General features: G+C 46.1%; 1 protein-coding gene across 4 annotated transcripts in view; it reads right to left on the bottom strand.

Moving 5' to 3' along the window:
* Positions 1-13,612, bottom strand: part of NPRL3 (NPR3 like, GATOR1 complex subunit) — a 649,409-nt gene that overhangs the window by 47,533 nt on the left and 588,264 nt on the right. For all 4 annotated transcript variants that reach the window (XM_069647897.1, XM_069647894.1, XM_069647896.1 and 1 more), the window contains one exon: positions 13,213-13,405. In XM_069647897.1, coding sequence (XP_069503998.1) covers positions 13,213-13,405 — 193 coding nt within the window. The remainder of the gene's footprint in view (positions 1-13,212; positions 13,406-13,612) is intronic.

Genomic DNA, 13,612 nt, shown 5'->3' with positions numbered 1-13,612 from the left:
AGCCTGGCTGATATTCAGCAAATTGGAGAGCAGTTGTTCATCCCTGTTCAGTTAAGTGATGGGAAGGACTCTGTTCCCGCTCGAGTGTGTGTGAACAACGGTAAGAGCTTCATCAGCGAAGCCATGTTCCGCCAACTCCCAAAAGATCCAGCCATTCCCACATTCAAACTGATAGACAAATGGGAAATGGACCTGGAAGCACCTAACTCCAAACATCTCCTGCCAAGCAGGTGTATGCTCAAAATCTCCATTGGCAACAAGAGCATAGTCCATAATTGTTGGGTTGTGCGAGACGTCACTGCCGCCTTTTACTTAGGCAGTGACATTCTCAATCGCTTTGCCATTAGTTTGGACCTAATAAACTTCAAAGCTTGGTCCCGATTAGCGGATAATCCCATGGGCTTTGATGATTCAGAAAGAAAAAGCATTTAGGTCAGCTCAGTTGCTACCTTATGCTGTTGAAATTCAGATCAAAGAGGAAGTCACCATCCCAGAAAGGACCCGACAATTCTCCCTGGAAGTGAAAGTTAAAAGAGGACAAAAATTGCAAAACCCTGATGCTTATATACATCTAAATGCTTCTCGCCAACAGCAAGGTTTGGGGGTAAACCCAACTCCATTAGTCAACATAGAACATGACACCATTCCAATAGAGGTGGATAACAGCGACTTAAAGAGTATTACTCTAGCCGCAGGCACCATTATTGGAATGGCGGTTGATGACCGACATTTTTCCATTGATCTAGGAAATGAACTGTTAGGACCAATCCCCAAGGACTGTATTGACAGCGACAGTGAGGACAATACAACACCAGACAGGATTTTTACCCAGCATGGGGGGGAACTTCCTGGTGTACACTTCCTGCCCCTATGGTAAGGAAGATGTGACTTGTGACTTCAGGAGGGATGAGGTGATTTTCCAGATCCATGAGGGTTGCCTTTCCCACCTGAGGCCTCCAGTCCAAATCAGCACTCTGACCAGGGACTTCTCCACCCAGCTGGAGGAGGCCGCTGAGATAGCCAAACCAGAAGTCTTTCCAGGCTTCAGGCAGATGGTGGAAGAGAGAGTCAACCAAGCTGATGCCTGTGTGACTCTGGAACAGAAGCAAAAGTTGAAACAAGTTTTCTTGGATTTCCAAGATCTCTTTGCGGTAGACTCATATGACTGTGGTCGCACCGACATCCATACAACAACAACCCCCACGGACCCTGGAATGACTCCAGTGTTTGTGAAGCAATATCGCTTGCCTCTTGCATCCATGGAGTCCCTTACTGAAATAATTAAGAACCTTGAGTCCCGGGGAATAATCCGTCCAGTCCACAGCACTTTCAATAATCCGGTGCTGGGAATATTGAAGCCAAACGGCCAGTGGAGACTCTGCGCCGACCTTAGGGAGCTCAACAAACGGGTCCATACTTCCCGATGGCCTCTGCCCTACATTGACCAAGGGCTGGCCCAGATCCAGGGGTCACAGGTATTCACTGCAATAGACCTGACCAATGGATACTGGACCGTGCCTGTCAGTAGGGAGGACCAATACAAACTGGCGTTTACCTTTGGGGGCCAGCAGTACACATGGACCCGGACTCCCTTTGGATACCTCAACTCCGGCAATGAATTTCCTACACAAGGCCATGCCCGACCTGAGTGCAAGGGGTAACCTGGCTTATGTAGATGATGTCCTCATCAAAAGTTCATCTGTGGAGGAACACATAGCGGAGATCCGTTATGTTCTGACCCAGTTGAGGGCCGCCGGAGCAAAACTTTCCTTTCAGAAAGCACAGTGGTGTAGAACCCGTGTTAATTTCTTGGGGCATGAGATTACTCCTCATGGTCTCTGTCCCCAGGAAAAGAAAGTGGAAGCACTTCAGAAACTGAAAGACCCCACGACTCTGCGGGAACTAAGGAGCCTCCTTGGACTGACTAATTACAGCAGAAAGTTCATTGAGGGCTACGCAGAGATCACCAGACCCCTGATTCATCTCCTGAAGGGGGGGTCAAGTGGGAATGGGGTCCAGAACAATCCGAGGTGGTAAGACAACTCAAAAGAAGCCTCTCACAAGCGCCCTGCCTAGCTTACCCTGACAGAAACAAGGAGTTCTTCCTGGAGACGGGGTTCTCTAATACGTGCTTGACGGCAGTATTATACCAAAAGCATGACAAGGTCAATAAAGTAATCTCCTATGCGAGCAAAACTTTATCCTCTGTGGAGGAAAAATTCAACGATTGTGAGAAGGCACTCCTGGCAACGGTGTGGGCATTGAAGAATTACCGCCCGTTTATCCATGGGGAACACATCATAGTGGAGACTCCACACCAGCCTCTGCAAGATCTCCAAAGTGACAGAATCCGGGCCGGAAATGTGAGTAATTCCCGAATTACTTCCTGGATTCTGTCAATGCAAGGCTTTCCTGTGGAGGTCAGATATGGCCAAAACAAGAAGAGTCCCCTCGCGCAAGGTCTGGATGACTTGCATGATTGTGCCAGAGAAAACTGTCTCGAGGACGAAAGTCTAAAAATCAAGGACAACACGGAGGCATACCTTAATTCCCCACACAAAGTCTTTGAAGAGGACAAGTGTGAGGGAATGCCCAGTGTCTATGTGGATGGATGCTCTTACCATGTTGACAACGACGGGGAGAAAGAACTGGTGGCTGGCGTAGGGAATGCATGGGTGAAAGAGTTTTCAGAACCCTCCCCTGGATACAAAATTGGTCCCCTAAGTAGTCAGGTGGCAGAATTGATGGCTGTGCATCAAGCCATCCTCACTGCTGTCCAACATCAACTCCACGAACTGGTCATAATCACAGATTCTGATTATGTACGGAACGGGTTCGTGGAACACCTGGTTAATTGGAAAACCAGAGGCATGTTATGTGCTAACAACAAACCCTTGAAACATGGGAAGTTGATCCAAAACATTGATGATCTGGTCACCTCGAATGAGATGACCATCTATTGGAAAAAGATCAAGGGTCATTCCAAAGTAGAGGGACCAGACAAAACTGGAAATGACTTAGCTGATCAGCTGGCCAAAACCGGGGCCATCCAAGGGGATCTAATTGAAATAGAGTCCCTGTTGGGGGAAATCCAGGTCACTGCTATCACTAGGTCCCAGACAAATGCTCACAATGATCTTTCAACTGCCCAATGGAGTAAGGAGACCCCTGATGCTGATTTGATTACAGCTCAGAAGGGGGATCCAATTATTGGTAAGTTTTACCAACACCTTGAGGACCCTGAGAACTTTCCCGACGGATACCGATTACATTGGGAAAGAGGACCTAAGAGTGTTGATGAAATGTCCAAAAATGTTCCGAATCCAAGACGGTTTGCTGGTAAGGAAATCCAAAGCTGGTCACGATCAGTGGGTGGTTCCTACCTCATTCCGAAGCCTGATGTTAAGTCACGCCCATGATGCGGCCACCGCCGGTCATAGGGGGTTTCACACAACACTGGAAATCTTAAGAGAGGTTGCATACTGGCCACACATGGGGCAGGACCTTGACCAATACTTGAAGGGGTGTCTTGTGTGTGCACAATTTCAGCCATCATCCCTCACGCACCGTGCACCCCTCCAAAAGAGGGGGATGACAATGCCATGGTCAGATTTGCAAATCGACTTTGTAGGCCCTGTAATCCGCTCGTCTAGAGGAAACAAGTACATGTTGACCGTTACATGCTTGTTTACCAAGTGGGTGGAATGTCTCCCAGCCCCAAACTGCAAGGCAGAAACAGCAGCTGCCCTGATGATTAACCACATCTTTTCCCGTTTTGGTCTACCTCAAAGGATTGAGTCAGACAGGGGTAGCCACTTCACCAGTGAAGTAATGACAAAGATGTGGGAGATACTGGGGGTCAAAAGAAAGTTACATATTGCTTACCGGCCAGCTTCTTCTGGAGCAGTGGAACGCTACAACCGGACAATTGTGAGCATATTAAAGAAGTTTGTGGCAGATTCTGGGCCAAGTTGGGATATCCGATTACCTCTGGTCCTAATGGCCATCAGATCTACCCCTTCATCTGCAACCAAAATGTCACCATTTGAGTTGATGACTGGACGCAAGATGGTGCTTCCTCAGCATTTGCTCTACAGGACTCAAGAGCAGACCTTAATAAATGCCTCCACTACTCATGAGTATGTGGAGAATTTAAGGAAACACCTTCAACATGCTTTTGCCTATGCTCAGCGGAATCTAGAAAGATCAGCTGAGAGTATGAAGACCCTCTATGACCTGAAAACTTCCAGGAAGGAATATCAGGTGGGGGACCGGGTCTATTTATACAATTTCCAAAGGAACCAGGCCAAACAGAGGAAATTTTTGCCTACATGGAAAGGACCCTTTGAGATTATAGACAAGATCTCCCCTGTGGCCTACAAGATCCGCATCCCAAAAGGCGGTTTGGCAGAGGGGGAAGACAAGTAGGTCCACATAAACCAGTTGAAGTGTTGCCATCCCAGGCACACTTTGCAGCAACTGGAGGAGTCCTCGGTAATCCCAGAGGGTACCGCTCCAGAGTAATTCAATTCCAACCCTAAAATATCCTACATATAGCCTATCAAATTCTGTGTTTCTCAAGTTTATGTGTTCCTGTCGCTTAATTTAAAAAAATGTGCATGTTCATATCTGTTGAGTTCTAAAATATATATGCCACCCCACTATATCAATGGTGGGGGTGAAATGTCCATGAATAGGTATTGCCGCTTTTCCTTTGTCGTCCTAGGAGAAAGAAAACCTGGAGACTGGCCAAGGAGGACGATCCGGAGACCGGGAGCAGAGACCCGAGGGGCCCGGGGTACCACCCAATATTTCCATCAAGACCGGCGAGGAGAACCGATCGATCAGTACCGGATGGAGGACAAGATGCTGAACTGTGCAATTTGCAGAATTGGGAGAAGATTATGCGGACATACCAGTACATGGGTCAAAACACTCTTTGCACCTGACTCCCCATCGACTCAGATTTAAAGTGCAGTCGGGTGGGGGGGCTTTGTTGGGTGTCCTGACCCACGTTTGAGCTATCATGCTGCAACAGTTGGTGCTGTGGGCTTAGAAAATCCAAGATGGCCAAAAAGCCCACATGTGCGCCAGAATCCAGGAGAACCACGCAGTTTGTGCGCACACCAAGATGGTCACCCAAGGTGCCACCCATTTTTGCCTATGTTGTGAGCACAGAAGGGCACAGAGCCTAAAACCATTGTAAAAGGGGCAATGCTGATTGCCAAAAGCAACCCATAACTGTTGGGAATTCGCTTTCTTCAGGTCAAACATGGCTAATTTATGGGCACAAAATTATTTTACTGCAGAACTACACCAATGCCATTTGTTGAACCTGGACAATATACTTCCATGTAATATCTCTTGTTTGAAATGCTTGAATTCAAGACTGATTCAAAAAAATGCATGCAGTACCCGCTTTTGACTGAGGGCGGCGCTAGTGGTCTAAACTCTGACAGGGAAACTGCATGTCAGGAGTTGCAGGAGAGGCCTTTACATCAAAGGCTGGGAGTTAATTAAAATCTTAACCACATGCTGTTCCCAGAAGACAATCTGATTTAATTAACAGGCCAAAGGCTGGGAAACCACTCACCTCCAGAGATTCACACCAGGAGTCAGAATCTCACATGACCTCTTGATTGATAGAAGGCAGACTGGCTGGCAGCCTCCTGGAGACCACACAATAGGCTCTTGCACTTGAATAGAATATGCTGATGTTGACTGTTGACTGTACAAAAAGAACTCCCAGCAGAAGACCCATGTGATCACTGACCCACCCAAGTCTTGGAGGCGGACTCCAACACTCTGAGAACTGAATTGAAAGCAAAATATATATTTTACAGAAACACTGATAACTCTTTGTAATCAAATGACAGGAATGTATAACTTTGAGAGCCTTAATTTAAAAAATGTACCTTCGATTCAAGCCCAAACTCAAATTTGTGTGATGTTCTGGGGCAAAACCCCGCTATTTATGGATACTACAGACTCTGTGTTTAAGCTAGAGACATGGGAATTTACTGGAGTATGTATGGACAGGCCGTGTATATGTGTATAATTTTTAATGAAAAACCAATACTGCAAAACCAGATAAAAAAACGCAAAATGTTGCTGTTTCTGAATGCAAGCTCTTAGAAACATCAGAGTTTGAACAGAGTATACCTCATGTGATACGTGATGGGTGCATGTAATTTCAAACCACTGTGTATCTATGAAATATGTCTTTAGGTCAAATATAGATTTGTGGGCAAACCGACCAGGGGAGGATCCTCTGACCCATAAAACCTACAGCATCACTCTGACTCACATTTCCTTCCCCCAATCATGGGAGAGGGGAGAATTGGGCCAATGACAAGTAGAAAGGGGCAGGCTTAGCTAGGCCCAGGCACACACCCACTTTCAAAACACATAAAGAGACACTGCTGGGACAGGTAGAGAGATTCAATTCCATTTGCTGCGGAGCATGCTGACCGACGACTTCACATCCAGAGATCCAGACTTCAAATCCATCAATCTCCAGAACCTGTAGCAGTACCCAGAAAGCAGTGTTACATTCGGAATCCAGAGAGGCTAGACCAGCAGAGCAGAGCTGACCCAGATCACTGTGAAGTGCCGAGGCCAGAACCGGAGTCCAGTCCAAAACCTGACCAGATCCATGGCGAGGCCTATTTCAAAAATATATTGTGAGTACCTAGCAGAACTGTGCAGAACCAATCTCTTAGTTAAAATAATCTAATCCAAACTATTTTAATCTAACCAGAACTGCCTCCTAGAAGTTGTCACCTGTCATTTTTAAAAGCTGTCACCTGTCATTTTCTAGCTGCAAGCTGTAACCTGTCGCTTTGAACTTTTAAAATTTCAAATCCAAAAAACAAGCTTCATAAAATCGTTCATAACTCCGTAACCGTTTGGGCTAGGAACTTGGTTCAACTTTCCTCTGAAAGCTTAGAATCTTACCTTTCCAACAAGCCTAGAACCGACTTGCTACTTGATACTTTTGCCGTAATCACGATTCACGCATTCGCGAATTTTGCCGCAATTTGCGATTTGGCCCGATTTCTTTACTTGTAAAAAGATAGCTGCTTTTGCCTGAACTGCTAAATTTCGTTTGCCTCTTAAGAACCATCCCTGAATCATTGCTAGAGTGAGCCTGAACTAATATTAACTAGATACCACTCACCCTGAACCTCCTGAAGGGAATTAAAAGCATTTTCAGCATATTTCTCACTGCATTGTCACCATATTCAAAAATTTTGCCTGTGTTTCAAAACTCCTATCTGTTGTATAAGCTGCTGGGGGGGGAATTGAACTGAATTCTATTTGATTGCGTTCCTAAGAACTGTGTGCTCTCATCTTCATCTCCTTACATTGCATAAAGGGGGGGTGAATTGTCCAAGAAAGTGATTACATTGTCTTTTGCTGAAATCCTATCAAGTTATTTTCTGTACTGCATTTTTATTCCACATTGTATCTATTTGAAACCATAAAAGTATTGTTGCTATCTTATCCATCCTATAACCACTCATCATTGATTATAAAGAAGTGTGCTAGTGCCAGACTATCCATTATTGATTACTGCTCAGATTAAGTGTGATATTCAATTATTAATTTATTATAAAGTGTGATCTATATATATATTGTTTAAATTCTCAAATAAACCTTTTAAACTTGCAAAACAGAACTACTTCTTGGCTCAGTGGGGTCAGGGGGATTCCACGAGAGGGGTGTTATATAGGGGTAGTCATCCAGAACTCATGAACTGGACACAAAGATATATCAATAAGGGTTTCCATTCAGTATCCCAGACTAGGCATTGACTTAACTGTAGTGTTGAATTGAATCCTCTTACAGACCCTAAAGACAGGACAAATCCTCCCTGTACCGAAGAAACCTATTCTAGACCCCGCCAACCTAGCTAACTACCGCCCCACCACTCATCTTCCCTTCCTAGGTAAATTCATCGAGAAAGTGGTAGCCGTGCGACTTCAGCAACACATCGACACCAACAATCTTCTCCAAACCTCCCAATCCGGGTTCAGACCCAGATGCAGCATGGAGAGGACAACCATATATGTGGTTGACGATGCCCTCAACATCCTTGACGACAGCCAACCCTGCCTCCTGGTTCTAGCTAACATCTCGGCCGCTTTCGACACAATAGACTACCAGGCGCTCATGGACACCCTACATCGGCGCATTGGGATCAGCGGCCATGTCCTATGCTGGTTCAAGTCCTTCTTTGCCAACTGCCAGCAGTTTGTTCAGATGGACTCATCTAGATCACCAATGCGACCCATCTCCTGTGGAGACCTGCAGGCTTCCATCCTCTCCCCTGTGATCTTCAATCTATTCATGGATCCGCTGGAAGCCCTCCTAGCGGCACAACATCCAAATTCACCAATACGCCAACGACACATCTATTCCTCAAAATCAACTTCATCAAGGGCCATCCACTGGGTCAAAACCTGCCTGTTGCTGATCCAATCTTGGATGTCCAGTGTACACTTGAAGCTCAACCCCCTCCGCCCCCCCAACACCGAATTCCTACTCCTCACCAACAACACCGAACACCCAGACATACAGACCTGGCTATCAACCATAAAGCCAGAGGGCTTTACACCAGAGCTCAGCTCCGGCACGGGGTGTCCCTTGGGTTCCACATCGACAAACATCTCTCCTTCAAGACACACATAGCTAAGAAAACTCAAACAGCTTTGTATCAGCTCTCCCTCCTACTGAAAGTCAAGCTCCGGTCAGCTTTAGATCCACTGTTCAAGCACTGGTCCTATCCCATCAGGATGAGGGAAATGCCCTACTCAAAATGCTTCCTGCCATCCTTCCTTGTGCCCCTAAGAAGTGGCCTACATGCGGCCGCACACCTAATGAAGGGTCTACGCAGATATGACCACATCACCCCGGCGCTCATCAAACATCACTGGCTTGCACTGCGCGCACAAATCACCTTCAACTCTTGCTGCATCATCTATAAGGCAGTAGTCCTCAAGTCACCCAGCTACCTCTCTGAGAAACTCAGAATCTTCGGTGGACAGTGCACCACCAAAAGCTATGTGCAGACTTGAAATCTGCTGCTGCAAAAAGGAAAGGACCAGAAAACAAGCCTTCTCTGCCTACGCCCCAAGACTATAGAACCTCCTCCCCATCAGCATCAGATTCGGCCCCACGCTCCTACAATTCAGAAAAGAACGCAAGACCCACCTCTTCAAGGTGTCTCTTCTCATCAACACCTAGGCCATCACATCTCCCCCTGCACCACCGGATTTGCTAGACGTCCATCCCCGCCACCTTGTACAGTTGTACCCCTCATCTGTGCCTCGCTGTATCCTACCCACCGCAGTATATCTGTTCTGATGTTACCGTTGAAAATCCCTCCGTTATTCATATGTACTGCTGTATAATTCTGTAAAGAGCTACGTTTCTTCTCGGAGCCAGGTTCGCACTCAATAAACACAATAATAATAATACCACCAATAATTAACCTATCTTCCCTGTCCTTTTGTCCTTTTGGCCAAGTTGATCCAAACTGAATATGGCAACACATGAGCCGCAGAAATGCCCTCTAGGACTGCTATTATAACCTTTGCTGCAGTAGAGTTCACAAAACATACCACTGGGTAACTGGAAAATTCGACTAAACAGTGGAACCATTCAACAGAACAGACAAAGTCCATGCTCAGCACTTGCAATGGGTTATGTGCTCTCTCCGGTGACTACCAGTGGCTGCCTTTGGGAGTTTCCTGCAGGCTGGCACCACTTGCAGCAAGCTAAATCATCCACCCGCGTTTCCAGTTCAGAAAACAGTTTCTCTGTGGCTGACTTTAGTTTTGCTCGCCCCTTGGTGTCCAGTGTGAGATCTGTCGATGACGTTTGGAATCAATGCAGGCAGTATCACGATCCAGGTAAGGTGTAGCACCACCTCCTCTGCTCCAACAGAGTTTGGCTTGAACTGTACAGAGGCCATTCATGAAAGCTTGAGTATCCTTTGTATGGTTGCAGACGTGCCTCAACATCGTTTTCCACAGGCCACCTCTTAGTTGATCAACTACCAATTGCATTCCTCTGTGTTGGTTGGTCGCCCGTGCTATGTCCTCAAGAAACATGGAATTGGGTCCTAGTGATCATGTTCACCAGCTCTTCAGTTTCACATTCACTTTCCTTTGAAACCTGTCCAGGTGTTGCTGGGTGTCATGATAAATAATCCTCCGGATTTGTGGTCCCTGCATCAAAACGAAGAGTCACCCTATTGGTCTTGCAACTGCAGCATCCATCTTTCTAACTTAAGTGTAGGAAACAGCGCCGATCTTTGGGAGTATTGGCATGAAGGGCTTGTGATCAGTGACCACTGTGATGAGGCATCTATATTTGGAAGTGGCAGCAGCCCCACAACAACGCTACAGCGTCTCGTTTTACCTGTACCATCTTTCAGTGGGTGTTAGGGCCTTTCTGGCAAATGCAATGGGTTGTCTTACTCCATCGGCAACCATCAAACAGGATTTTTGAGTTGCGACATGTATAGAAAAAAGCCATTGTAGTGGTATTTTTGAGAGCACTCCCTTGCCATCCTGAAACTCTTTCTGGGGGGGTTTCAGACTAACTAGCTAGCACTCCTCTCGCTGTGTGTAGAATCACTTATGTGGCTGACGATACACCAAAACTCAATCTTTTGTATTGAAACAATCAGACATGCAATGGAAACGCAGTTATGGCTCTCGAGTCTTGCGCAGCAGAATTTGATGGCAGCCAGACCACAAGTCGATGGTGGAGAAGATTTTGGCCTTGTGCAGATCCGCCAAGATATCATCAAGAGTCTGCTTTGGGTGACACTCTCACCATATGCCTTTATTTGGGATCTGCATGTCCACACAGATGCGTACGTCCCACAATCATTTGGGTTTAGCCGCAATTACTATTGGGGATACCCATGGCATAGGACCATCAATCCTCTCAATAACGTCTGCTAATTCCAACCATTTGATTACTTCTTCCACCTTTTCCTAAAATGAAAGGGGATACGTTGATTTCATAAGGCAACTGGTTGAATCGTTTCATCAACGTGTAACCGCACCTCAATCCTGAGACATCCTATGCCTTTGAATATGTCACGGAAGTCAAAAGGGAGGTTTGTCCATTTCAGTCGCATATACGTTGAAGGCAAAATGCACCAACCCCAAGTCTCCTGCTGTGTTACAGCTCAGTAAAGTGTTGGTAGCTGCTGATGTCACAAACTGTTGCCGGTATTGATATGAAGTCATGCACTACTTGTGTGTAAAAGGTCCTCCATATGTAAATATCCTGATTTTGAGTACCGCCAATGGTGGCATAGGCAAAACCTTCTGAAATTGTTCTGTTGCCTTCACATTGATGGACACACATGTGACACTGAGCATGGGAACATTGGTAGATATTATCTGTACTGCACAACGTAGTTGGCTTTGCTTCTCTGGGGTGTCATTAGAAATGGCAGAGATGAAAAACCCATCCTCTGTGTCAAAGTTCTCCTCTTCAATGTCTTCTTTTCTAGCATATCCTGAGATATGACAGGTACTCACATCAGACATCCTCAGGTCTGGATCTGCAATTTTTATGAACTATCGGTAGGCCACACAGCACACGCTGGTGAAATGATTAATCTTTCTGCACCTTCCACATGGTCTCCCGGCTGCCGGGCATCCCTTGGTTTGTGGAAGAGATTCACTGCACTGTTCACACAATGTCATCTAGGTTTCTTGATTAGGTTGCGGCTGGGTCCATGATCTATTCTTTCCTCTGCCCTTAGAGCCTTTCAATGACGTCGCTTTGACTGCATGTGCTGTTTCGTTCGTCATGCCTTTCATAGCATCCTCGATGTAAGTTGCCTTTGTGTTCACCAGTTCCTGGGCCCTACCTAATTCCAATATGTAGATTAGTGGCATTTCTGGTCAGTGCAATATTTGCTTCCTCAGTAGGAAAGAGAAGCATTTCTGGATTATTTGTCCTCCAATATCCCCTTCTTCATCCACGAATGCACATGTGGAGGCAAGTTGATGTAATCTGGTGTGGAAGGCTTCTAACAAATCCATAGACTCTTGCTGTGCCTGTCGTAAAGGTGTCAAAATTGTTTCCCCACAGACGCTGTGGTTTGCAGTAGCGATGTCTGTCAACGGCTGTTGCCATACAGCTAAACTTCACCCTGGCACATGCCCTTCGGCGCGTTGCCTCAGCTGGATGCTGCACCCTGCTCCTTTTCATCCGTATGTTCTCCCGCTCCAGCAGACGCGAGGCCCCACGGTGGTTTAGTCACCACTGGGCTTGGTGAACCATCTTGTTGCTAAATATTATAGGCTTTGGGAAGGCCCTGCCTAATCAGTACACGTAAAAAGTGAATGGTGGTGTAACTGGCCCTACCTCTGAAGCACCGTAGCCCTTTTATTCAATTCCTTACTGTAGCCCTTTTATTCAATTCCTTACGTCACATCTGCGCTAGAATACATTACATGGAGGCAGGATGCTATAAAAGAGACTAGTGACAGACTACTGACTACACCCGCAAAGGCCGAAGCAGTCCACCACAGGACAGGTCACAGTCGCTATGCAAATAGATACTGTTCATACTCATCACTGATTTGCAGCTGAATGAGCAATAGCAAATCACTGAGGCACCCCCTTGTAAGTTACACGAAGGGGAAAATGGGTGATGGGGCTGTTTCTGCTCCTCTATCTGTTGACTAGAAAGCCGTCTCAGACTAGCATATACAGCAATAGGTAAATGCCCAAAGGGCTGGCCCATCTGGCACGGTGTGTGCCAGTTTTCTGGGACAATGTGGGTCACTTTGTTGATATAATGTACTCTGCAGCTTGTAGCTTTGTGTTATTGACCCAATATGTACTAAAGGAACTGTTTGCTAAAAACGTTATGGAGAATGCCCCTACAGGTTCTACTCAAAGAGTTTGTGGCAAAAAGTAATTAAAAGTGATGCGATTGTGCACCACTTTTTATTTTCATTGGTGGCCAGGCCTGTTTTCTGCTTTAATCCAAATCTGCTTGCAAGAGGTTACAGGTGGAGAAGGCAATTATCAGTTGCACCTGTAAATTGTTATTATGGACTTCGCATCAGAAAAGCAATGTTCCAATTGTTGGCTTTGCAAATGTTAATTCCTTTCACAGGTCATGCCCATGGTTGCCTGAGACGGTTGAACATACAGGGTCTTCCTTACCTTGCAAACATGCGCAGGTCCTCTGGGTTTTGCGCTGCAGGGACGTTGAGTAGTGCCTCTCGCTCGTGCTCAGTCAGACTTGCAAGCAAGTTTTCCGTCATTCTTTTATTCAATGGCGAATCTCCTCCCGGTAGCAGCTCAGCACTTGAATTATCCATGCTCGGGCTTGTGAGGGTCATGTCGTCACTGCTGGCTATTGGGGAAATAACAGAAAAGGTGTTCTTACCCTTATGACCCATGACAAAGGACATTCACTAAAAGACAGAGAGTACCATGGGGGGGAAGGGGCTATCTAGTCTGAGCCGGATATGGATTTTCAAAACGTTATGTATTGAAATCGAGAAATAAGTTCCTTTGAAGCTTAAATAGATTGTACTTGTATTTTAGTTCATTTATACTG

This window comes from Ambystoma mexicanum, chromosome 2q (assembly GCF_040938575.1).
Source record: "Ambystoma mexicanum isolate Mex_15411 chromosome 2q, UKY_AmexF1_1, whole genome shotgun sequence".
Taxonomy (NCBI): Eukaryota; Metazoa; Chordata; class Amphibia; order Caudata; family Ambystomatidae; genus Ambystoma; species Ambystoma mexicanum.
The sequence above is the reverse complement of the archived record's forward strand: the minus strand, read 5'-3'. Positions and strand labels throughout refer to the sequence as shown.